At 30.7% G+C, this 26,652-nt stretch overlaps 2 protein-coding genes across 3 annotated transcripts; one reads left to right on the top strand and one right to left on the bottom strand.

Moving 5' to 3' along the window:
• The first annotated feature begins 11,108 nt into the window (after nucleotides 1–11,108).
• Nucleotides 11,109–15,328, top strand: LOC103491433 (BEL1-like homeodomain protein 1). Of its 2 annotated transcripts, XM_008451375.3 has the most exons (5): nucleotides 11,109–11,192; nucleotides 11,565–12,694; nucleotides 13,325–13,725; nucleotides 13,808–13,868; nucleotides 14,438–15,328. In XM_008451375.3, the coding sequence occupies exons 2-5, from the start codon at nucleotides 11,861–11,863 to the stop codon at nucleotides 15,224–15,226; spliced, it is 2,085 nt and encodes a 694-aa protein (XP_008449597.2). In that variant the 5' UTR covers nucleotides 11,109–11,192; nucleotides 11,565–11,860; the 3' UTR covers nucleotides 15,227–15,328. The 2 variants fall into 2 exon arrangements, with proteins under 2 accessions (XP_008449597.2, XP_050941081.1); XM_051085124.1 differs by lacking the exon at nucleotides 11,109–11,192 and having other exon boundaries at nucleotides 11,195–12,694.
• Nucleotides 15,329–24,592: 9,264 nt separating this feature from the next.
• LOC103491434 (E3 ubiquitin-protein ligase PUB22-like) lies at nucleotides 24,593–26,099 on the bottom strand. The gene has a single exon (XM_008451376.3). The coding sequence runs from the start codon at nucleotides 25,983–25,985 to the stop codon at nucleotides 24,741–24,743; it is 1,245 nt and encodes a 414-aa protein (XP_008449598.2). The 5' UTR covers nucleotides 25,986–26,099; the 3' UTR covers nucleotides 24,593–24,740.
• Nucleotides 26,100–26,652: the final 553 nt, after the last annotated feature.

Here is a 26,652-nt window from a genome sequence, read left to right as displayed (position 1 = left end):
ATCCACTGAACTATATGCTCGATAGTGGTTACACTACAAAGAAAGGATGTATCTTCTTATTCCTATATTTATTGGAAAATATATGAAAATACGTTGGGACATGTACTCTTGATAGACAAAATGTCATTGACGGATCAGTTGAGGAAAACTCATTGGGAGACCATCTCTGCTAAAGGATGCCGATGGGAGTTGTCAAGAACTCTTAACTGACACCATCTTATGTCGTTAGGAGAACGTTTCATCACAATTTTTGCTTCCAATTTTCTGAGGACGTCGGCTGTCGAGAGATAAGGATAACTCTTGATGAATTTCTTACACCTTTTGGAGTTCCTTGCATCACAACTTTTCACAACCTATCTCCCGAAACGGCAAAAACATGACAGAAGTAGCGACAACGAAATCCAAGAACGAAAAAAGTTGCGGCCGAAAATTGAAGGTAGAATTGTGAAAAATGTAGATATATGAGTGTTTTAAATGAAAACTCCCGACATAGCATGAAACATATCAGGACTTACCCTCCAAACTCCCGATACCTTTAAGTAAGACGTTGTTAGTTACTCTCATCTTTTAGATTTTAAATACCTAAGTTTTGATGTCGTTATATATACATATCGTCGGGAGTTATAGCTTGCTCCCTATATTGTCCATAGTCTGTTGGGAGATGTTGTCTCTCTTGATACCTAATCTTTCAACGACTATTTTACCGGTCGAATGATCCAACTCTCTCTTTCTCTTGTAATGTTAGTAGGCCATAATTTAAATTCAAATAATTTGAAAACTTGAATTGGCAAACACTTTTGTAAGTGAGATCACCATCAATGATGGCCCTAAATGTGAGTAAATGTTTAAATATATGTAATCAAATAATTGAATGGTTTATTAATTCTTCCTCAGGAAATGTTGGAATTCTTCAAGTACAAGGCAATTCAAACATATATCTGATCTGTAGGAGTTAGATTTTAAAAAAGTTTAGAATTTTATTTACTCTTCCTAACAATTGACATTTTCTTTAAAACTAAAGACTTTGAAAATGCATTCCAAACACATTTTATTAATTAATTAGTATGATTATAAATCTATAAAGTTATTTACTTTCCAATTAATATTATTAAGTAGGGTTTAAACACAACTCATTTGATCTTTATTGTTTATACGCTTTTGTGTTATTTTGCTTGACAAGTCTATTATTTTTTGATGTTATATATGATGACAAATAATATATGCCAAACTTTTATTAAGTAGAAAATGTATTAGAAATTAAAAAAGAGAGGTGACAAAGATAGATGGGAGGTAATCTCAAACACATATGAATTGATTGTCTATACATGATGATGCTTGTGGTCCTTAAGTTTGTGTGATAAAAGATTGTTAATATCAATGGATGAAGTTTGTTAAAAGCAGATAGCTAGGGAAGTGCTTTTATTGATTTACATTATTTTCAATTTTATCCCAACTGTTATACTTTTCTTTACCAATTCAGATTGTGAAACCAAACTTGTTAATTCAGAATGCACAATTCAGAATAAATCAGAGAATAATAAAAGAACAAGAACGCAGCGATATATAGTGGTTCGACCAATTTGGTCTACATCCACTTTGAGAACCAGTTTGGAGGATTTTATTTCGAGCAAATGTGAGGAACAATTACAGAAATTTACAATTCAACAATCTGTAATTAAGAGACAAACTCAAAATATACCATCAACCAAGAATGAGAGACCCGCTGTATTGAACCCCAGAAAGACAACACTGACCGTTTACCACTGCCTGTAAACCGACGCTGCTCGTCGGAATAAAACCAGAAAACCGACGCTGAAGAGACCCGAGAGTTTGCCCACGTCGTCAACCCGACGCTGTCTACCGGAATGAACCCGAAAAACCGACCAACGGCGCTGAAAGAATCGAAAGGACCGACGCCGTAGACCGCCGAAACCACGCGAAGAACTGACGCTGACTCGTCACGGTGAAGGCCGACCTGTTGTCGGAAAAGTCACGCCGCCGAAGTCCTTCCGCCGCGCCTGTGCAGATCAATCTTCCGCCGTCACTCTCTCTCTCTCTCTTTCTGTATATCAAAAACGGCTGCCCCTTTTTTTCTTGTCTTCTTCTTTTTGTTCTTTTCTTGTTAACCTAAAAGAAAAGAAAAAGATTGATATAATTTCAATTATGCCATTAGGCATAATTACCCATCTGCCCTCAATGTTTAATAGAAAGAAAAAAAAACCCCATTATTTAACCTCTTAAATAATTTGTCAATTTTCACACCAACACTAATCATTAATTAGCTAGACACAGTTGAAAAATAAACGAATTAGGGGACAAAATAAAATTATTTTCACACATAGGGTCAGTGTATTACATAATTCCATTTACTTCATGACTTGAACATATACCCAAATATAAATACCAAACACATACTAGATCTTAGTATATAATTAACTAAGTTTGTAACAAAATTATTGTTCATCAAACTTAATTTCACTATGCATTTAAATATGTTACGTTGATTGTGACTTTTTTTCTTCTTCTTTATTTTTTTTTTCTTTTAGAACTATGAATATATAAAGGAAAATTATATAGCAACATGTATGTTGTGGTCCAAAACATATATAGCCCTTTGATGTTGGTAGGCTATCAAGTTGGAAGACTAGACAACTTAATTCCCAACAAATCATCATAAGAAAAAGAGATGGTTGAACCATATATAAAACTATTTAAGAGACCACCAAAGTGTTATTTACTCTTCATTAAAACAATCAATTATACTAATATACGTGTTGTAGCGTTGTACCCTACGATCTAGAAATATATAACTTTGTATTGTTACGTGTGTATGCACGTCATATTTAATACAATGTATTTAGTATACAAGTGGATCTAATAGAGAACATAATGTCAAGCTCGATGTTACAGACAATATGTACGATAAGTAGGATGTCGTCACAAGAGCAACTAGAAAAATAATGACATAAAGATTGATAATAACCCAGTTTGGTGTAAGATCACCTACGTCTCTGGAGGCAGGGTGCATGGTGGAATGAAACTTCACTATATAAAGAGTTTAGCAATTACAGCGTACGGGCTCTCTCTCTTGATCAGTGATTTTTGTATATCTTGCTATTCAATGTTTCATGCAGCTTAGGCTCCTATACGTCTTTTTATGTTATTATATCTTTTCTATCCAATAGTTTAATTGGAGTGGGTAGTTTTGCCGACGTAACATCAATAACATGGAAAAAGGAAAAAAGACGACGAGGTTTTGACTATAAAGCGTACCCACGCAAAAATAATGTCGGTAGAAGCTCTACCCACGTTTTTCTTAAGATCTGCCCATGTTTCTCTGCGGTTGTTCTTGTAGTGCAACTTTTACAAAAATAATATGCTTCTTCAAGCTTTATGTATGCAACCCCTCAATACAATACGTTTTAGGCTTTCTCTAAGTATGAGATATCCTTCTCATTCTCCATATTTAGGCTTTCCCTAAATACATAATATATATTAACATCGAAGTACTCCTCCCGAATTCTACAGGGACCACCTAACCAAAATCTTAATAAAGAAGCTAAGTATTGGATTTTCAATATCAATACAAGAAAGGTTGAAGCTTAAATATTATAGAAGCTTTGAGCTCAAAACGTTCAATACAAAGAGTTTTCTAATGATCAAGTTGCTAACCCTAAACAAAAATAAGAGTACAATATAAAGATGACTCACTTTGGAAAATATAAACTTTGGAGAATAAATATTATTTGGCAGGAGAATATATATAAATTATTGTCGTGTAGATGATATGGACTGAAAAAGATAATGAGCTTTTTAAGTTACACTCTAGTGTTACCTTTTTTCCCTCATAATTTATGAGAAAAATCATAATTAAATATAGATTGAAATTCTAAACACCATGATCCATCATAATAGAACTAGCTCAATTGTGTGATATAATATTTCGAGGGATTCTTCTTATAATTGGTATCCGTGATAAACATTTCATGTAATTATAATAATTTTTCACATAGTAAATTTTTTAATCGATAGTTTCTTATCCCAACGATAGAAGTGAAAGATTATTTTCACGTAAGAGAGAAAAGAGAAGTGGGGTTAGAGAGGAAGACATATTATATGAACGATAAAAAAAGAGAGAAAAGAAGAAAGTGGAAGAAGTGGGTATAGGTTGGCTTTTAATATAGAAGAAGGAAAGAAAAACAAGCAAAGGTAGGAATAAGAAAAGAAAATATTAGAAAATCTACTAAAATATTCAAAACTCATTTCATTTTTCACGATTATTTTTACGCTTCACAGTCTTATTTTTGTTTTGTCTTCGATTACTCATGTTTTCCGACCCTTCTCTGATTTTAATCGGATTGAACGGCCTCCAAACACCTTTAAAAAGATTTCAAAGTTTTCAAGTGAGATGTGTGGATGAGTGTTTTGGGGCAGAAAAGAAAAGAGAACTTCCTCGATTCTATTTATTCAAAAATTAAAAAGAAAAGAAAACCAAAAAACTTTAGCATCAACTAACCCACAAGAACTTCCCATTAGCAAAACGACACAAAATTTTAGACCCCCAATGTTTCTTCTTTTCTTTCTTTTCTCCAAACCCTCCAAAATAACAATAATAATGTCTATCACGTAACCCACTTTCTTCTCAGCCCCCTCTTCTCTCTCTTTCCTTTCCCTCACTCAAAAATTCTTATCCCCATAGTGTTATTTTTATTATTACTTCATTATATATTCTCCCTAATGGTTATTTCAAGCCTTCCTTTTTTAGAAAGCAATATATTGTATACATATCTATAATATATGGTTTTTATGAGTTGACCCAATAATAATAAAACTTTATGATATATATATATATATATATATATATATACGCTAACTTTATCAGCAACAAATTTTGTGGAAGTCTACGATCATACTTCAATGGTAGCTCAACAAAAAACATAGGCTATGACCATTGAGAGCCTACCACAACCTTTCATGTATTATTATTATTATTTTTACATTTTTTGTTTTTAATTAATATCTTCATTTTTGCAACTTGCTGCTACCTAGCAACCAACTTTTTTCATAGGGAATTCTTCTTCTTCTTCTTCATCTTCTTCTTCATCTTCTTTTTCTCTCATCCCTACATCTATAATTATTGCTCCATGGAAAAATATGTCTTCAATCATTTACATATTTTCTGTAAAATACCCCTTAACATTCATAAATTACTTTTTAAACATGAATCTCTATATTAAACATTCTTCTTTAATGAAATAATAATGATTAAGATTGAATATACAAAAGATTGACCTAGAAAACTAATTTGTGATGTTCAAAAAATTATTTGAGAACCGGAAAACATGGCTAACCAACCTAAGGTTTGGATTAGGTTAAGAAAATCCTCGGTCTGGATCGAGTTGATTTAGTTCTTGAATTCAAAGAAAAGAACATGAAAATAATTATTTAGTTCTTGATCCCTTCTACAAATAAAACACTCTTTTAACCAATTTGTACCACTCCACGCCCGTTTCTCCACTTTGAAACTAGACAAATTAATTAGAATTAGCTCACACACTAAACTTAAATTTTCTCGAACTTTTTCAAAGTGAAACCTAAAACATGCATATACTCTTTTTATAGTGTTTGGACCCCTACCATTTTATTTTCTCGAACTTTTTCAACGTGAAATAACTATATTTCTAATATTTTGTCGAAATCCAACCTATCGCCCTGTAAAGACAATTTCTCAGGTAAAAGAATTGGTATAGGATTATAAGGTATGGTGTAAAAAAAGTGGGACTACTATAGATATATATAAAAATAAAAGGGGTTAGGCTTAGGTTTAAGTTTGAAGAGAATGATAGTGCAAAAAGCATAGATAATGCAACTGAATTGAGGGGCCTTTGTAAAGAGGATGTGTTGAATAAGTGAGTGATCTAAGTCTTTTGTGGACCATTTTATGCATCATTGTCTCTCCCACTATCTACTACTTAAATGGATAAAAAAAGGTTACCAAAATGTGTTCCTTTTTATTTATATACACCATTTTCTCTTTTTCTTCCCTTTTGCACTCAAATTATTATTACACTTTCTAATTAATTCCTCCAAACTTGTATTTATTGTTCTAAATCATTGTGCTCTTCTGTAAATTATTGTTTGCTTTTCACAGTCACATTTGGGTTTTCATATTGTAAAAGAATGAAAAACTTGATCAATAAACCCCACTCCTACAAATGTATATATACCTACTTCTTTTTATTGCAAATAAAGTAGATTTTTTTTGGGGGGTTTACCTATCACATTGACTTATAAGATTAATGTAAAATTATATATAAAACCATGTTTTTAATTTTAGTTCAACGAGTAAGGTGGACAATTATTGGTTGATGGTTAATTGTGTTTTTAATTAACACACTTAGACAATATGTTCAAACATGTTTAATATATATGTTGAATTTGAACTTCACTACTAGCTTTGTAGTTCATGTATAATTTTGTTATTAATTATTGTGTGATGTGATGTTTAAACTACACCTATAATGAAAATTATGGATAAGTTTTGTTAGCAATATTTAAGCTTAATCTAAATTATTGTTGTCTATTGCAATTGCAATTACACACCCCAAGTTAAAATACTTCTTTTACAAAATGAAAAGAAACTTTCTTATTTAGTACTAATTTTAAACAAGACAACTAGGATCACCTAAAGAATGGGCACTATCCTAAATGCAACGACATATACATTTATTAATTTAACGAGATGAGCGCTTACCTTAATTAATATGAAGTTTATAACATCGATTTTGAAGTTAGAAATTCGGTTTCTCTTAAGCATATATTATAGGTATAGGGCATAATTGTTCAAATTTTCTTTTTCATCTTCAAATATATATGGTTGCGTTATTGCAACTAAAACCTTAAGATTTGAGGGCAATCCAAGTTTGAATCCTTTGACTCATTTACTCAATTGAAAAGAATTTTTTTTCTTTTAAAAAAAGATACACGATTGATTAGTACATAGATGCATTATATTGGAGCATCTCTATTAGGTGGACATTCTCGTAATACCCTTACCATATCCTCACTTCAAATATAAATACAATAAGATCGATGAAGTACAAGATAATGTCCAAAAGAGAGCAATGATTGAAGATAAACACATAGTACAAATTGAGCAAAAATAAAAAACTTAAAGAAATTAGGTTCGAACTCTGTTAATTCCTAAAATATTAAAACCATATCTTTCGAGAGATTTTATATATATGAAAAATAAGAAAATTTGTTTGAAATGACAAAACTGTTCAAAATATTTACAAATATACAAAAGGTTTCATAGTTTATTAGTGATAAATGATAGTAGTCTATCGTATCTATCAGCATCTATCGATGATATTTTGCTATATTCGAAAACAACACAAAATATAATTATAAAATTTTATATTATAATATTTGCTAGCTCAATCTTTATGTATCATTTTCTTTGAAAATCTTACACCTAACCTATTACTTATACCTTTAAACATGTACCCCACCATACATGTCTACTACTTACTTATTTATAAATGAGTGAAAAAAAACAAATATACTTTTGGTTTAGATCTTCAAGAATTTCTTTTCCTTTTTCTTTTTTCTAATATTGAGCTTTTAATTTTGATTTTTTTTTAATAACACATTTTCACAATTTCACACACAACAGTTGATGGTTCAAGGACATATTAGACAAAAATATAAAAATTTATATAGACTAAAGTGTAATTTAATCAAGAAAATACTTAAAAACTTAAAATAAATATAATAATTAGTATAAAAAAAATGTTGTCACATACGATTTTATTTATTAAAAAAAAAAAAGAAAAGAAAGATGTGGGTACTTTTTGGAGATCAAAATCATATGGTTGTGACATTTGACAATATATATATGATATGAAAATATATAATATACAATCACAAAAAAAAGAGAAGATTATAACATGTTTGGTTAGTCATTCACAAAATCAAACTCAAAAATGGTAATATTATTATTATTATTATTATTATGAACATGTTGTGTTCGTAGTTTTGGAACAGCCGTCAGATCTTCCGACCATTTTGTTGCATCATCACTGCCGTTTGATCCTAAAACTAGGAAGGTTAAAAATATTATTTGTTTAATCAGCCGACCGACAACATAAGTAACTTTTCAAACATAAAATCCTTTTCACTTAAATCATCTTCTTTCATCTAATAATGATACAATACACACTATTATTAATATAAATTATTGATCACAACCTTTTTTTAATAAACTCAATTATTAATTAATATATGGCTTTTTAGTGAAGTACTGAAAATTATAATAAATAATTAGTTGAAAGTTGGGATAAGATCAGAGATAACCTAAGAAGAATAATCATTTGGCTTTAGCCACTCCAAGCATAACTTAAACAAACTCATTAACACGTCAAAGAGATTTGAAACTTTAATTTAATCATTATAGAGAAAACAGTAATTAAGAGTGTGTGTGTGTGTGTGTGTTTTTTTTTTTTAAAAGGGCTAATAATATTGAAAGGAGAGGAAGAAATAATTAATTAAAACAACCACTTTTTTTGTCTGATTTTTAAGAAATTGGTCAATTAATAAATAGGCCTAATCTAGGTTATCCTTTAACACCTTTCTTTCAGTTGGAGATTTGTTTCCAACCATAAAAAAATGGCCTTTAAAAAAGGCATATCCATTAAAGATTCTTGCACTAGCTAAAGCCAAAATATCGTTTTGGCCCATGTCAAGTAATTAACTCAATCATGCATATTATTATTGAATTTAATCATAAATTTGATCCTTAATTAAGCTAATTAAACCCCTTGAAAAACTATTATCCTTCCCCTTCTTGCACATTTCAAATCCATTAACCACATTATTCTCATACTCTCCCTACAAGAAATTGTCTTTTGAAACGTTAAAAAAGGTTGAGGAAGGTAAGATATGAGTGTAGGAAAAAAGGACTTCTCCGATGTCCATTTCTTATGCTATCGATAGAAGTAATCGGGGACCAGAGAATTTTATACAATTCCTAAGGGTCCTTTAAACAATCGTCGGTAGAACAAAAAATTCCGACGATATTATAAGAGGCATCAAGAGAGGTTTTAAAACCCTCCACCTATAAGAGGCATCATTAGTTAGAACAAGGACATATATATAGTACACATTAAAATCCCAAAAAGGATTCAAAAATTTACATTATTATAAGATGGTAAAAAGACAGCAGCTTTTCAAATGATAAGGAAAAAGTGTGATGAGTTATGATAGTGTGAAAATTGAAAATAAATAAATAGATAAATAAATCATGAGGGTGTGACACATAATTAACATAACTAACATATTAACAAGTCTAGCTTTCCTACATTAACATATGTTTATTAACTGTTGACCATTAGTGTCTGTCGGATGAAAAAGTGTTCACAAACGTTGTTGTGAAATAATGTAATTGAAAAAGAGAGAGAAGAGAAGAGAAGAGAGACATAAACACATGAGAAAGGATTTTATATATTTACAAAGTCCATCCACAGTCAAAGTACCTTCGAAGAATAATATCCAAACCCTAATAATGGCCATATATACTTGTGAAGAGATATTTGGGTTAAATTAGATTTTTCATGTTTTTTTTTCCTTTTTTAATGGTTGAATTTTAGTACACAGTACAATTCTGTAAACCCCATTGCCTATTTTGGTTAAAAAATAGTTTGTTTTTTTTTGGAGAAGCTAGACCAGCAGCAGCCATAGGCTTTTATCCTTTGTAGTTTACTGAAATATGTTATATACAAATGAATTTTCAGTTTGGGATTTAACCTCGGTATTAAAGATGTGTTAACTGATTATTAGTATGCCTCGATGTATCTTTTAATTCCATTTTTTCCTTTTAGTGTCATGTTCAATAAATTGACTTTTTTTTTTATCGTAACTAATATATTATTAACGAGTGACCTTCAATTTTTGTGATATCTTTACTCTTTAAGTTTTTTTTCTATTCATACACTCCAATGCATTTGATCTTAATCGCACTTTTGTATTTTAACATCTTCTTGTTAAATAAAAATCATCTAACCCTACAAAGAACTTTTGCAATCTTTTATTTAAACTTCTTTTTCTTTCCAATGGACGTACATACATAACTACCACATTGTTAATAAACTATATCAATCTTTATGTCAATCTTTACCGTTTATGATTTGTTACCATTTTTATTTGACAATTTTATAACAAAGTGCATATATTTATGTTCGATTAGTGTTGGCATGTACACACAAAGGTCTAATTCTATAGTGAGATGTGAAAGATTATGGATTTAATAATGTAATTAATGTTTGAGTAGAGAGAAGAGGGTAGTTGATATTATATATATATATATATATATATATATATATAAAGAGTAGTAATTGTTAAGAAAAGGGGGGGTTTTTTTGGGTAAAGAGTGGCTTTGGCAACCTCTTTCCCTTGGTATATCTAGGGCCACCTCTTACCCATATCTCCAACCACACAATTATCAAAGATTTTAAATTAATAAAAAGAAAATTGAATGAATATATGAAAGATATATCTTAAAGTTATATTAAAGCCAAGAGGACCTCTTTTTCTTTTCTTTCTTTTTTTTTTTTTTTATCTCCATGATTAGGCCTTAGTGGAAATTGACATTTCCTCGTTTCTCTGCTTACTATTCTTTTTTCTTCTTTCACTTTCTCTCTCTCTCTCTCTCTCTCTTAATATCAAATTATTTTCTATATACTTTTACATCAAACGTGCTTGCATCAAATCAATTCACAAATGGAGGTCAAGTCACCTGGACAATCCCAAAAAAAAAAAAAAGAAAAAGAAAAAAGAATCCATGGTTAAGATTAAAAACATATCCATCTAATCTAGATTAATTAAGATGTAAATTATTGATTAGGAATTATAATTAATTAATCTTTTTTTAATCTTAATTTCTTAAAAAGATAAAACAATCTCACTACTTTATGGTGGGTGTGGGGCTTTAACAAAACAACCCCATGTATCTGTCTTCCCATACAATAAATATAATATATATATATATATATATATATATATATATATATATATATATATATATATTGTGTTATCGTTTTCATAAAAGTGGAGAAAAAAATAATAATAATAATATAGAAAATTAAAGCTGATAGGAAGATTGAGTTCTGACAAGAGAGAGTTCGAATATTTAGGTATGTTTTTCTTTTGTAATTCCAAAGGGTAAGGAAAATATACATATATATATATATGTGTGTGTGTGTGTATATATGTATATTTGTTGTATTTTCCAATTTCTCTTAATTTAATTTAATGTACTCTGTCTATATATAATCAAAGAACATTAAGCTTCATATTCTTCTTCTTCTTTCTTTCTTTCTTTCTTTCTTTCTTTCTTTCTTTCTTTCTTTTTCTCTTTGAATGAATTAAAGAGTAGCTTTTTTGAAGAATAATATTAGATCCGTTTCTTCTTCTTATGATAACCATTTATTTTGTTTATGTGCTTTATTATCAGTTAAATATTATGATAAATTTTTTGTTTTGATTTAACTAATTTCATTTTTCAGGACCCTTAATTACTATTACAAACTCATCTATTTGTGAAGAAGCAACGTGGGGTAAAGCCCATCAAAGTCAATTATATTCTCTTATACCCCAAAAGAAAAGAAAGATTTTTCTCCCTACTTCTTTGTGTTTTTGGTTTTTTGGTTTTTAGTTTTCTTCTGGGTTTTTATTTTTTATTTTTAAAGAAGAAAGAAAGATTTTTTTTTTCATAAATTTTGTACGAAGAACTGACAAATTCTCTGGAAAAAGAACACCGCTGACACCGCCACCGGCGGCGGCGCCGCAGCTTTTGATTAAGATGGCGACGTACTTCCACGGTGGTTCAGAAATCCAAACCAATTCTGACGGAATTCACACTCTTTACCTTATGAACCCAAATTACGTACCTTACTCTGACACCCACTCCCAATCTTCTCATAATATGCTTTTTCTTAACCCTTCATCAACACACGCGCTTAACCCTTCCACCCTCCCTCACGCCCCGCCTTCCAACAACCACTTCGTCGGAATTCCTCTCCCCACCACCGACTCTTCCCGTCCTTCCTTCCACGAAATCTCAACCCTCCATCCTCATCGCCTCCACTACAATCTATGGGCTCCTGTGGACCAACAACAGCAACAGCAACAATCCCTCCATGCCGACTCCGCCGATTTGACCTTCCGTCGCCCGACCGCCCAACAGGGTTTGTCCTTAAGCCTCTCTTCCCAACAGTCTTTATACAGGACGTTATCGGCTGAGCAGGAGATACAAGGCGGCGGCGGCGGTGGTGCTCCGAGTGGGGAGGAAATTCGGGTGTCAGGGAATTCTGGGACGTCGGTGTCGGTGGTTTCGAGTAGCATAACGGGGGTTCAGAGTGTGATATTGGGGTCTAAGTATTTGAAAGCGGCTCAAGAACTTTTGGACGAAGTGGTTCATGTTGGTAAAGCAAATTATAAAACCGACAAATTTGGGGATGGGACAAAGGATAATAAGATGAAGATGAAGAAAGAATCAACGGCTACTATTGGTGGAGGTTCTTCCGCCGCCACCGGTGGCGGTGAAACTACTTCCAAGTCTGTTGCTGAGCTTAGTACTGCTCAAAGACAGGACCTTCAGATGAAAAAAGCTAAGCTTATTGGCATGCTTGATGAGGTACAAAAAAAAAAAAAAAAAAAAAAAAAAAAAAACTATTTGTCTTTCTTATTCTAAAAGAATTAAACTTTTTTTTTTTTTTTGTTTTCTTTAATTAACTAATTACTTCTACCCTTTGGTGTTGGTGAATGAATACCGTAATCCTTTCATTTTCAATATCTAATTTCTCTCGTCTCATGCATCCAATTGCATAAAAATTAAAAACAATTCACTTCATAGTTTATTAAGCTAATTTATATGTTCATTCTCAACTTCAATTTTTACACTTATAAAGATCCAAACTATATATATAGTGTTTGATATTATTGTACCTAAAAATTAAAGTCACATAATAAAAGAAGTTCTTTTCAATTTGGTTAGTGATTAGAATTACCATCGTAAAAAGTAAAACACAAAGAAGAGGGTATTGAATTAATATGATTTTCTCATTGAATAACATTTCGAAACTAAGAACTATTACATACGAAAAAAAATCTCATGTTTGGACCCTTTTTGGAGTGTCATGTCAAAACAAGTACTGTAAAGTAAAACTCTTCACGATTTTTATTTCGTGTGATTCGACGATTAATTTTAGAAAGATGAGTTATATATTATTTCACACGTTATGTTAATTGATTTTTAATGAATTAGGTGGAGCAGAAGTACAGACAATACCACCAACAAATGCGAGGGGTAGTGAGTTGTTTTGAGCAAGCAGCAGGTTTGGGGTCAGCGAAGTCCTACGCATCACTGGCACTCGAAACGATTTCGAAGCAGTTTAGGTGCCTAAAAGATGCAATATGTGGACAAATAAAAGCAACAGGAAAAAGCTTAGGAGAAGATCAAGAGAATTGGTTGGGTTCATCAAAAATGGAAGGATCATCAACAACATCATCATCAAGATTGAGATATGTTGATCATCATTTAAGGCAACAAAGAGCTCTTCAACAATTGGGAATGATTCAACATAATACTTGGAGACCTCAAAGAGGTTTGCCTGAACGTGCTGTTTCTGTTCTTCGTGCTTGGCTCTTTGAACATTTCCTTCACCCGTAAGTCTTCTCTTTTAATTGTTTTTAATCAACATATGTTTTTGTATATGAATTACTAAAATAGTTTCTAAATTTTGTTTAGGTATCCTAAGGATTCTGATAAGATTATTCTTGCTAAACAAACTGGTCTCACAAGAAGCCAAGTATGTGTTTTCACTTTTTGTCTTTTTTTTCTTTCCATTTGTGAAAGTATATTAACAAGAATTCGTCCAACTCTTCTAAACCATACATAAAAATATCTATCTATGTACATCTCGTCAAATTATTCATTCATTAAGTTTTATATATATATATATATATATATATATTTTTTAAAATATACTAATTCATTTTTTATAATAATACGAGTAAAACCTATTCTCTCATCGAAAATTCAGTTGTGAATCTATTTTGAAATGGATAAAGTTTGTGAGATAGTAGTTGTAAGTTGTTGGATACATGTATGGCAAAACACGAAAACATATTTCAAAGTTGAGTAATACTTACGAGCCATTTAGATTAGACTCATTTTCATACATTTTCTTCAATCACATAAGGACAAAACGTTAAAAGAAAAAATAAATTGATATACATCTGACATCTGACAACTTATAACTTGACACTTTAATGTAAATTGACAAAGATAGATGTAATCAAAGACACATCTAAACATTCTTTCTCTTCTAAAATTGAGTCTTATATATATGTGTGTGTATTGAATTGTTTCTGGCAGGTATCGAATTGGTTTATAAATGCAAGAGTTCGTCTATGGAAGCCAATGGTTGAGGAAATGTATTTGGAGGAAATCAAAGAGCAAGAACAAAATGGGAATTCCCAAGACATGATAAGAGGAGGAGGATCAGATCATCATCATCATCATCAAAATAACAACAATAATCATACTCATAATGATCCACAATATTCCAAGACAGAAAATTTGATGAACAACAACCCATCCCATTCTTCAATCTCATCCTCCTCAATCTTAGGAATAGGATCAACAACCGCGGGTGGCGGTTTCAACCTCGTACCACCGTCCTCTGACAATAACATCCTCCTCTCAACTCCCAAAAAACCAAGAACCAACGCTATCACCACCGCCGTCATGACGACAAACAACAAAGCTGTCGTCCCAGAAAACCCATCCTCAGAATCCATGCTTCTAAGAGACATTGATATTGTTAATTCCAACACATACCCAGTTGGTGAAATAGGATCAACCTTCAATTCTGAGCTTTTAACTCCAAGATTTCATGCAAATGGTGTCTCTCTCACTCTTGCTCTTCCTCATAATAATTCAGATCATCTCTCTCTTTCACCCAACCAAACAAATTACCATCATCTCTCATCCAACCAAAACCTTCACTTGGGTAGATCATCAAGGCTTGATATCACCAATCATCATCCTGGACCACCCGATTTCTCCGACGTCAATCCCGCTGCCCCGCCCGCCTACGACCATGTCGATATGCAAACCACCAAAAGGTTCGCCGCCCAATTATTGCCTGATTTTGTTGCATGAACGTCAACCCTATAAAAAGCATACTTTTTCAGTATATAGGACCATATATTTTTATGTGTATGTATTTATATATATATATATATATACACTTTTAATTGCTTACTTCTTCATATTTTATATGGGACGAACTTAATTTGTATTATATATATAAAATGTCACACACATCTTCAGTAATAATTAAGTAGATATTGAAAGAACGAATAAATATTAGTGTGGAAAAATCATTAGTTAATTTTAGTTTAATCATTTGTACTCTTCCTTTTTCTTTTTAGTTGATTTATTTTGTTTTATAGAGACGTAAAAGAAAGAGTATACGCACATGCATATATATATATATGCATGTATTAAACCATGCAACGTCGCCAATAATGCTAAAAGCTACTCTCATCATATATGTTCATTATGAAATAATCATACTGCTTATCACTTTTATTATAATTAGTCATTATTTTTAGTATAAACATACTTAATAATGAATAAATATTATTTTAACTTTTTGTATTCATAATTTTTTTTCAAGGTAGTAATAACATAAACCATTTTTAGTTATATAGATGGTAGACACAAGGATATTTTTTCGTACACATAGAGAAAGTTTTAAGATATAATTGATCTTATGGAATAATAAATATCTATTTAATTTCTATCTATCATTTATCTTAAAATGTTACATGTCTTAAGTCTCTAAATTTTCTAAATAAAAATGTCTCTTTTTTCTTTTCTGATTTATTTGTCTCTCATGTCTCAACCCACCATGTGTTTTTCTTTTAAATTTTGTCTAATTCTTTAGAGAAAAGATCCACTTTTTCTTCGTTCTTTTTTCTATTATAATGCGAGGCTTTGTGTTAAAATTAAGGGGCGACAAAAAGAATAGCAAAATTTAAGGTTTACTTTGCATAAATGTCAAATTTATTTTTAAATTGTCAAAATAGCAAAACAATTAATTTTTACATAATAAATAGGATAACTATGCTTTAAATGTCTCTACCTACTTTACAATATAGACTCCTAAATACAATAGTAAGAAAAACCACAAATACCCTGTAATTTTAATACATACTATGCACTCCCTTCAATTTTCTAGTTTTTCCTCCCAAAAAAATAAACCATCTTCTGTAAAGCTTTCCGGCGTATTTGTTCTTCCGTTTTTCAAAAAACGCTTTCCGGCACATTTTCACCGTCGCTTTTCCACCGTAGCTTTCTCTTCCGTTTTCCACCGTCGCTTTCTCTTCCGTCGCTTTTCCACAATCGATTTCTCTTCCGTCGCTTTTCCACCGTTTGCACACCCTTCCTTTTTTAATCGGTTTACACCACCTAAAGTATTGGTGAGTTATTTCGTTTCACGCTTCTGTTCCTTCTTCAACCTTTGGATTTTTCCTCTGTTTTCTGCATGTATCGGTAAAAAAATACCGAGTTATCAAAAATTTCTTCAAATTTTCTCCGGTTCTAACATTCTTCAAATTTTCAAATGACTTTCCACCCGCACCGTCGCTTTCTACCTTCTTCTTTTAGTACAAATTTTTGTTTCCCTTAATTTCGGTTGATTGTCTTCTGGTGAATCTTCTATTTTTGTTTCCCTTAATTTCGGTTGGTTGGCAAAATTAAAGATAGATCATATTTTATTTGGCATGATTTTAGAGAGGGTTGGGTTTTAATTCTAAATTTAAGTATTTCCATTATATTTGTCATAATTAAATCATATTTTATTTGGCATGATTTTAGGAAGGGTTGGGATTTGATTCTAAATTTAAATTTCCATTATATTTGTCATAATTTGAGGGAATGGTTGGAATTTGAATTTGAATTTTACTTGAGATTTGAAATTTAAATCTTTTAAATGATTTTTCGTTACTTTTTTAATATTTTTGTTAATAGTTAATTATTGCATCATCTTTATCATTATTTTAAGAAGTATTCATTGCATTAAAATGATAGGACGTTAATAGCTAAAGTTTGAATATATAACTATTGAAGGTAAAAATCAGAATAATTAGGGGATATTGAAACCAATTGAATATGTTTAGGAATCTTTGAAAGAATATAATAATTTTTTGATTTAGTTAATAATTATCGGTGTGTTCACAAATACACTGTAATCGAATATGTGATATTTTATTTGATTTTTCTATCTTCTTAAATATATATTGTATTTGAATCTGGACAGTTCTCATCCGTTGAGTTTTATTTGATCATTGTCGGGGAATTTCGATATAAGTAACATAATCCAAGACACATCCTTATCATCAACAATCCGAATGAGTTTCAAATTATTGCAATCTTTCCAGTAAATGGTCAACCTAGAGACAGAAACTTCTGAATTTGGAAAAAGTCTACGTTGGATGCAATTTGCAAATTCTTGAAACGAGGATGAAACTGGAACATATACATCAAGGAGGCGATAGTCAATATACCGACAGGACTCAATCCATCTACCATCGAATACGATCTTCACTCGTTGTAAAGCCATGGAAGAAATTCAAAAGGAACACGTTTATCGAATAAAGTATTCACTGCTAGATTGTATATAGGAGGGATGAATATTAAATTAAATTATTGTTTCATATATTATATGGGTACCTGTTTCATTTGTAGGGATCACGTTTTAATTTGATGTAATGGTCGGATATTACGAAAAGAAATAAAATGTATATAGCATAATCTTATGAATATAATGTTGGAAAGGCAATATTAGTTATTTTTCTAAAGTAGTTTAGAATATAAAGATGTTAAAATTTCAAAAATAATATGTTTTGCTCCGTTCTTTGTTGAAATTTATGTTTTAATGGCCATGAACGTTCCGGTGAAATTTCAAAAAGATTGTCTTTCGGTGAATCTTGTGTTTGGTTTCGATTAATTCCGGCTTGTTGGCAACATTAAAGATAGATCACAATTTTAGGGATATTCCCAATTTTAGGGATAATTTCGGTTTGTGTTTTGGCATGATTTTAGGGATAGTTGGGATTTGAATATAAACTTATGTATTCCCATTATATTTGCCATAATTTTAGGGAATGGTCGGAATTTAAATTTGAATTTTAGAGATTTGAATTTTGAATGTTTTAAATGCTTTTCCGTTAGGTTTTTTAATGTTTTTATATATGGTTAATTATTGCATTATGTTTATCATTATTTTAGGAAGGAAGAACTCAGTGCATTAAAATTTTAGAACCTATTCATTGCGTTAATAGCTATTGAAGGAAAAAATCGGTAGCTAAAGTTTGAATATATAATTATTGAAGGAAAAAAATGGAATAATTAGGGGATATTGAAATCAATTGAATATGGTTAGGGATCTTTGAAATAATATAATAATTATTTGATTTGGTTAATAATTATCATAAGTAGGTGTGTTTACAGATACACTGTAATCGGTTATGTGATGTTTTGTTTGATTTCCCAGGTTCCTTAAATATACTGTATTTGATTATGGACAGTTCTCATCCGTTGAGGGGCATTTTCGGTCGAAAAAAGTTGAAAATTATTCCAGACGGTTAGTTTTGCCATAAAAAAAAAATTAACAGTTTGCTATTTTGACAATTTCCATTCTTATGTTTGTCATTTCCACGGATTTCCCTAAAATTAATTGGCAATGAAAGAACCAACTCATTTATCTTATATGAAATGTAAGTTCTATTGGTTTTTTTAACGCGAGATTCTCAACATACTCTCGCAAGATGCATGGTGACGCATCAATTTTGACTAAATTTTACTTTTTTTTTTTATTAAACTAGATACCTATTTGAGCTTTTATGAGCTCTAATACCATGTTTAATAGTTTAAGGATTCTTCAAATATTGAATATTATAACATAACATAAAATACAAAAACATGATATAATCCAACATTTTCTTATGAGTTTTTTTGTATGTACCTTTCGAACATATTATCAAAACCACATCTCATTTGTGGATACAAATGTAATCCAAAATATTAGATTTTTGATATATTATTAAATCTATACCATAACCTATTAGCAAAATATTTTAGATTAATCGGTGATTTAATATAGAACTAGAGCAAAATGTTATAAGGATTCAAATCTCTATAGAGCCATTTCTTCCCTAATTAAAATTAAATTACACTAATTTTTTTGATCTTCAACAAAATTTAAATCCACAAATGAAAAAAAGTTTTAACTTTATTGATATAATGTTGAATTTATCGTAACTCATACGTGAATGGATGCACTAGTTTGACGTAAAACAACCTTCTTCTAAATAATGGTGTTCCATATCGATCAAAGGAAAAAAGAAACAGCCATTTACTAAAAATGTAGAGACATAATGAGTGTGTATGAAGATTTTTCTCACACAACTTCTTTTATATATGGTAGTGTCGTAGTGTATCAATAATATGAAGTTTATGGCAGCTGCTTTTCCTAATTACATCATTAAGAGTACTTTCTTAATTTCATCTAATATGGTTTTAATTTAATATCAACATAGAGAAATAATTAGATATATAGCCTGGACAACACCACATCCTATACTTCCTATTTAATAGCATGAAGTTTCATATCAAAATTGAGTTGACATGGAGTAGGAGGACTTGCTTCCTTTTGGATTCATCAATCTTGATCGGACCTCAATTTCATTTTATTGGATCGATTACCCCTTTAGACTCTAATACCATATCTAATAACATGAGGTTTCATCTTAATACTAACTGACAATAAGTGAAATAGCTCATCTACCTTTATAAAGAGTTTAGGACCCTTTGGTTTTTCTAATATGAGATTCTCAACCCCACTACTTAAATACATAAATGAACATTTTGAAAAGAATTATTAACCTTTTGAAAAAAAAAAAATCAAATTGTCTATACATGGCAATATATCACTAGGTGTAGCTTCAAGGATGCACATTTATAGGTGCATCCCAACTACATACTTAAGTTTTTGGGGGTAAAACGGTTAACCATTCAAAACTGTTGTAGTTGAGTTACAATATATAGTTTGTGATTAGAGTGGAGATTATTTTAATTTGGATTATATCAGTATATTTTGAAGTGTAAACTATTTTAGTTTGAGAAGGAAATAGTAAACACTATAATAAATAATAAAAAAAATTATGAATGTCAAACAATAAAAACGCTAACAAATTCGTAGTTTTTGAAATAATGTTCACGGTAAGTAATTGAGAATTTTTAACTAGTATTCATTATAGAAAGTTGTGGTTATTATAGTCTTTCTTCATCCTTACCTCAAACACCCCCTTAGTGATATACAAAGTACCAACAATTAATCTTGGTTTAAAGTAATTTTAACAAGATCATTCCAAAATTGTAATGGGCGTATAACTTGAACAAAAGAGTTATGATGTAATTAGTTAAGGGTCCGTTTGGATTGCCTTTAAAAGAAATGTTTTTTTAATAATACATTTTTTAAAAAATAATTTTTGTAAAATGAGTTTAATATCTAAACACTTATATGTTTGGTTTGATCTTTTTATAAATGCTTATATGAAAAATTGTGTTTGATTTGTCTTATACTAACAATGTTTATACTTAGGTCAAATTACCATAAAAGACTATTAAACATTAAGAATTAATTTCATAAAAAAAATACAAACATTTTGAATCTTTTTTCTAAAAATATATTTTAAAATTAATCACACATTATCTTTAAATTATTAATTTTTTAGTTACTTGAAACTAAACATTAATTTAATTTTTTTTTTTTGACAATTCAATTTTAAAAACACAAATATCTTGAAATGTAATTACATGACCATAAAGAAAAATAATTGATTTCTAACAACAAAATATACATAAGATAAATATATCAACTAGACAAGAATATGTGTAATTTGATTACGTTTTTCATTTATCTTCATTTCATGAACCGAACGATTATGTTCTTCTTGACGTTCTCATGATTTCTTTCACAGGTGTTAAAATGAGGAACATTTGCAAATCCCTATATTTGAATGTATACGAACACATGTTAAAAATATTCAAAGTATTTAAAAAAAAACAAAAAGAATGATGTAGTGAAAAATAGATAGTAAAAAGGAATAAAAAAAAATAGAGGAAGAAAAATATATGTTTGGGAGGGATTCCTCGTTAAACACCATATAAACATTTATTCTAAAATTTGGTTGAATGTGTTTTCTCTGAAATGATTTATTTCATAACCTCATTTTTCTAAAAATTATTTTAATCTCATGCCAAACATCTCAATTTATCTTAAAATAAATTATTTTAAAAATTAAACACTTTAAAAATCAATCCAAACACACCCTAAGACTCGATAATTTTGACAATAGTATTGTCACTCTAACGTGACTCATTCTTTCATTCCACATTATATTGTCTAAAAGAGTAAGAGTAAAAAGAGAGAGAGAGAGAGAAGAATATGTTAGATTTTCATATATTAGATCTCAGGGATTGCTAATAGAAGTTTTTTAATAATTTGAAAAGTTAGACCACAGATATAATACGATATATTAATTTTAAGTTTGATGATCGCATATGAGTTGGCTCATAGAAGTTTTTCTAAATTAAAGTGTTCCGTTCTTAACTTTGTTTTTGAAATCAAATCTAGTCCATCTTAATGTTAAATGTATATAAAATTTCATGGTATAGGAAATAGAATGATAATATCTAACCTATATTATTTCAATTATTGAAGAGTACAAAATTTTGGATAATGACTCTATCCATTTTAGACACACCTCTCTAACTTAACATCTATATCAAAAGTACACACAAAAAAAAAAAAAAAAAAACTATATAGATACAATTATAGTATACTTGAAATAGTGCACGTATGCCGTATAACACATGATTCAAGTACCATTTTGTTAGACAATATGTTGTCTATATTTAATTTTTACATGGCCTAATATCAATGGGACACCACCAACATTGGGGTAAGTAAGTCATCCTTCCTTCCACCCTTATAAAATTTTAGAAAATATGAAAAGAGAGAGAAAAAAAAAGGATTAGAGAGAATGATATTGAGTAGAACTTATATATCATTAGAATTTTGCATCTCCAAATACAAATTTATAAAGTGGAATTGAAGTGAAAATTGTTTCCACCACTTATTATTATGAAATTTTATGTGAGTATATCATTATATGATTTAAAAATTAGGAATATTGAAGCTAAATATTTTGTATGGTAATTATGTTTTGTAATTTAGAAAACATAAATAGATATATAATGCTAAAAAATTGCTCTTCTCTCTTAATTGATTTATAAGTGGGTTTTGTTAATTAATTAATTAAAGGGAAGATGTGGTGGTGGAAATGGAATTAAGAGATTATAGAGATGATCAGATGAGATAGGGAAGAGGGCCGACAGAGAGTATTATTATTAGTGGTTATGTTTAATAATGAATATAATTAAAGTGATTAATAATGTGATTATGGATGTGATAATACGTTGTAACAAATTTTAATAATTAATGAAGCAAAAGGATATGGTTAATAGAAATGGAAAAAGACGAACAAAAAAAAGTGGGATTTGGGTGTGAAGTCGAATCGAGAGTGAAGAAAATATTGGGTTATTGAATTCTTGATGAGTTGACAGATTGGCATTGGAAGAAAACATAATAATATACATTCAATAATGTGGGGATTATCTGTTCCTTTGCCTTCTTACTATAATACATCCTCACATGGAGGGTCACCCCTCCCCCCTTTCCCTCCCAAACTAACTTTACGTTCCGATACTCGAGTCTGACACTATTCATCTATCGATTAGTTCATAAAAAAACTAAAACTCTATATAATTGAAGGAAGTTGTAAAAAGGTAAGCTTCATTTAAGTATTATTACTTTTTAAAGTTTGAAGATACCTAAAGCTAAAAGTTAATACAATTATTGTTGATGAATATATTTAAGTGATGAGTTATAATTAATAATATCTTAAACTTTACATGACGGAATCATTTAAGCATATATATTTTCTACTAAAAGATGATAAAAGTGATTCGATTTTTTCCGGTCATTTACGTCATAGATTTAAGTTTTGTAGTTTAAACAAGCATTCATTTACTAAGCCAAATTCAAATTGATCGCTTGTATTTATATAAAGTCTTATATATAAATAATGACACACACGTATGTTTATACGTCTATTTTAAAATTAGTTGCTTGTTCTACGGGTGTTTAACGTTAGATGAAAGTATAGAGTTTAGTAGAGTTGAGTCGGTAATTATTGTTCGGATAGTTAAATTATTTGAAAATTTGACATTACAGCTGTTTTTTTTTTCTCTCTTAACGGGCTGGCTTATCGGGTCATAGCCGAATTGGATCTGCCTTTTCTTTGTGGATCAGAAAACGGGCCGTGACTATGGGCTTGATGGGCTTAAAACTGAAAGTAGAGAATGTCTAACATTGGACTTCGGTTATTTTGTCAAAATTGGGCCGGCCCATTCTCCAGTGCTTTTATATGCATGGGACCTTAACTAACTAGATTATATGGGCCGAAGAGAAATAACTCAATTTAAATGGAATAATCGTAAATATTATAATTATATATAATGTATTAGTAGAGATAGTTCAATATAAACTTTAAATTCAGCTCTTCTATCGAGACTATATTATTGATATGAATCTTAAAGTCTATTACTGATAAATTTTACTATATTTACAAAGTATAGATATAGTGTTTTAGATAACTAATGACGCGCATGATACAATGAATTTACCTAGCTGAAATTTTAGTATATAATTTATCACAAATGCTAACAAGAACAACACTTTAGATAATTTTTTTTATGATAAATGTGCATAATTTTGATCGTCTATGATTCTCAAAAAGAGAATTGTTATGTATGATCTTAAATCAATGGACATAATCGACATTTAGCAAACAATAAAGATAATAAAAACAAGACAAAATACCATAATTTGAACCAAAAAAATTAACTCTAGACTAAAATAGGCTTGACCCAATCAAGCGCTTGATCTTGTACACCATTGGGATCATCCTAAGCCAAAAAAAGTAGCTAAAAGAAGTCGGTTCGTCATGGCCAAAGTTGATATTAACAAAATTAATATTATGGAAAGAAAAGCATGTCCCAGCCTGAAAAGCCAAAGAATAACTACACTTATAAATACCATTATGGATGATAGCTCTAGAGAAAGGTTGGTCCACTCATTCCAAAATTTTCCTACTTGCTATACATTGCTTTCTCCCCTAACTTTTTAAGGGTCCACACTACTACAAATTGATGCATGTTTAGATCTTTTTATTCTTGCATGTAGCAATTATGTTTGAATTACAAATTTAGGGTTGTGGTAATGAAAGGATTGTATACATTTTCGTTGCTCAAATTGACACCAACAACACACATGACTATCGATTTACTCACTTGTACCATAATTCAAAATACTTGAGAAGAGAAAACCAAAAATTGAATGGTATATCAATTCTTTTCGATTGTCGAATATTTTTAAAATCCCTAATTTGCAAGCAATTTTTGCTCATATCAATAATCTATGTTTCGAAGTTTCTACATGTAAAGAAAAGAAAAATTAAAAAAGAAGAAGAAGAAGAAGGCATCAAGTGGATGGATAAGCAGACAACAAATGTGGAGGAATACAAGAGGAATTACTCCAAACCCTAGAATGCAACTTTAGTGTATCTCTTGCCTTCTCCCTCGTCTTCAAACTACAATCCATTTGCAAAACTAAACACAGCTTTGCCACCACCCCAACCTCCAACATTTCTTGCAACACTTTCGCGGACGCCGAAAACCGACAAATCGATGACAATATCCTCACTGCTCGATCACTCGCCATGGCCGAAACCCTAAGTATTTTCTTAGACACAACCGCAAGCCCCGCCGCATGTTCCACGAGCTTCTCCCGCCCCTCCGCGCACTCGCAAAGCTGATCCAGAACCACTAATCCTAACTCCGACCACCGCCTCTCGGTCGAATTCAAAAGCAACTCCACTAAAACCCCGACTGCACCTCCCTCGACTGCCTTCACACGATTCCTCCCCCACGGACAAACCTCAGCAAGAACCTTCAATGCCGATTTCGACGCTTGATGAGAAATATGATCATGAATCACACGCACAGTTTCTCTTAGAAGTTCCCTCTCAATACTCATCAAACGAATTGGATCGGCAAGTTCCAAGCTTGATTTAAGCAACATTACCGCATAAGCTCTAGATTGACAATTCCCATTTTGCAGAACAAAAGTAAGAGAATTAATAAAATCAACATCACCATTTACGAGATTCTTGAGATGGGCTTGAGATGATTTGATATGAAAGAGAATCTCCACAGCTAACTCAATAGAGGCAATATTATTACTACCACCACTCTTGATAACCATAGCTAGAAAATCGAAAGCCCCATCGGATTGAGCCACAAGATTGCGATTTCTCTCATTCTCCAAGGCAATAGCTTTAAGAGCAAGGAGACATTTATGGTTGGAATTAGGGAAATTTTGAGCTTGTTTAAGGATTTTGGCGATATGGGTTTTGTCAATAGGAGATTTTGGAGTTGGAATTCTTTCAATTCCATTAGAAGCATTGAGTGTACACCAAGATTGAATCAAACGACGAAGAGTATGATTCGGGGTGAGTAAATCAGGATCGGATGATAAGGGTTGTTTAGTAATGGGACAAACAGTTTTGTTGAATGAAAACAGCCACTTTTCAATGCTCGAACGATCGTAAGTGATGCCGGTGGATATTGTGACTGGATCTCTCATAAGTTGAAGAGAAATTGGACAAAGGAAATAGGAAGGGACTTCAATTCCACCATTTTCTTCTAATTGATCTTCCATTTTCATCTATCTCTCTCTCTCTTTTCCTTTCTGGAACTGAGTTGAACTATAATGGAGAAAATTGATGTGGGATTTTTGAAGATGGAAATGGGGAGTTTAGAAGAATTTAAATGAGGGAAGAGAAGGTGTAAAGACAAGTTGATGATAACGATGATGACAGTAAGGAATTAAAAGAAAAAAAAAGTCAACACACGGAAATTCGAGATTTTTAAAAAGTCAAAACACGGAAATTTGAGAACATTGGGGAGAGGATATGAAATGAATTAATGACGTTTATGTAATTGGTTGAAGTAAAAGCACAAAGACAAACTACAACCTTTCCCAACATCTTGGAAAAAACAAAACATCTAATTAACCATATAAAACCTAAAACCAATAAAATTACACCCAAATCAATTTATTTTAAATACATTCCAAAAATAAGTTTTGAGATTAGAGTATTTAATGGTGTCAACCCTGTGCATTGATTTGTCTATTAATTCACTGGAGTGTGTTCACAAGTTATTAATTTTCTTTTTTTAATGAAAGTAGATACCAAATGTAATTGGAAGTCACAAACATAATTTTGATAATAAAAAAGGATTAAATCTTCACAAAATGGAAATTAGAATAATGAGAGTAAAGTGAGCAAAGAGACCTTGGTAGATGAGATTAGTTAATTAGGGTTTTATAA

The sequence above is a fragment of the Cucumis melo genome, chromosome 5 (genome assembly GCF_025177605.1).
Source record: "Cucumis melo cultivar AY chromosome 5, USDA_Cmelo_AY_1.0, whole genome shotgun sequence".
Classification (NCBI taxonomy): Eukaryota; Viridiplantae; Streptophyta; class Magnoliopsida; order Cucurbitales; family Cucurbitaceae; genus Cucumis; species Cucumis melo.
This window is presented reverse-complemented; position numbering and strand designations above follow the sequence as displayed.

What these genes read in the sequence shown, in the direction of transcription:
- LOC103491434 (XM_008451376.3), bottom strand. Translation starts at nt 25,985, where the DNA reads ATGAAAATGGAAGATCAATTAGAAGAAAATGGTGGAATTGAAGTCCCT.
- LOC103491433 (XM_008451375.3), top strand. Translation starts at nt 11,861, where the DNA reads ATGGCGACGTACTTCCACGGTGGTTCAGAAATCCAAACCAATTCTGAC. An exon ending in TTATTGGCATGCTTGATGAG is followed by an intron (nt 12,695 to 13,324) that starts GTACAAAAAAAA and finishes TTAATGAATTAG; the next exon opens with GTGGAGCAGAAGTACAGACA. An exon ending in CTGGTCTCACAAGAAGCCAA is followed by an intron (nt 13,869 to 14,437) that starts GTATGTGTTTTC and finishes TGTTTCTGGCAG; the next exon opens with GTATCGAATTGGTTTATAAA.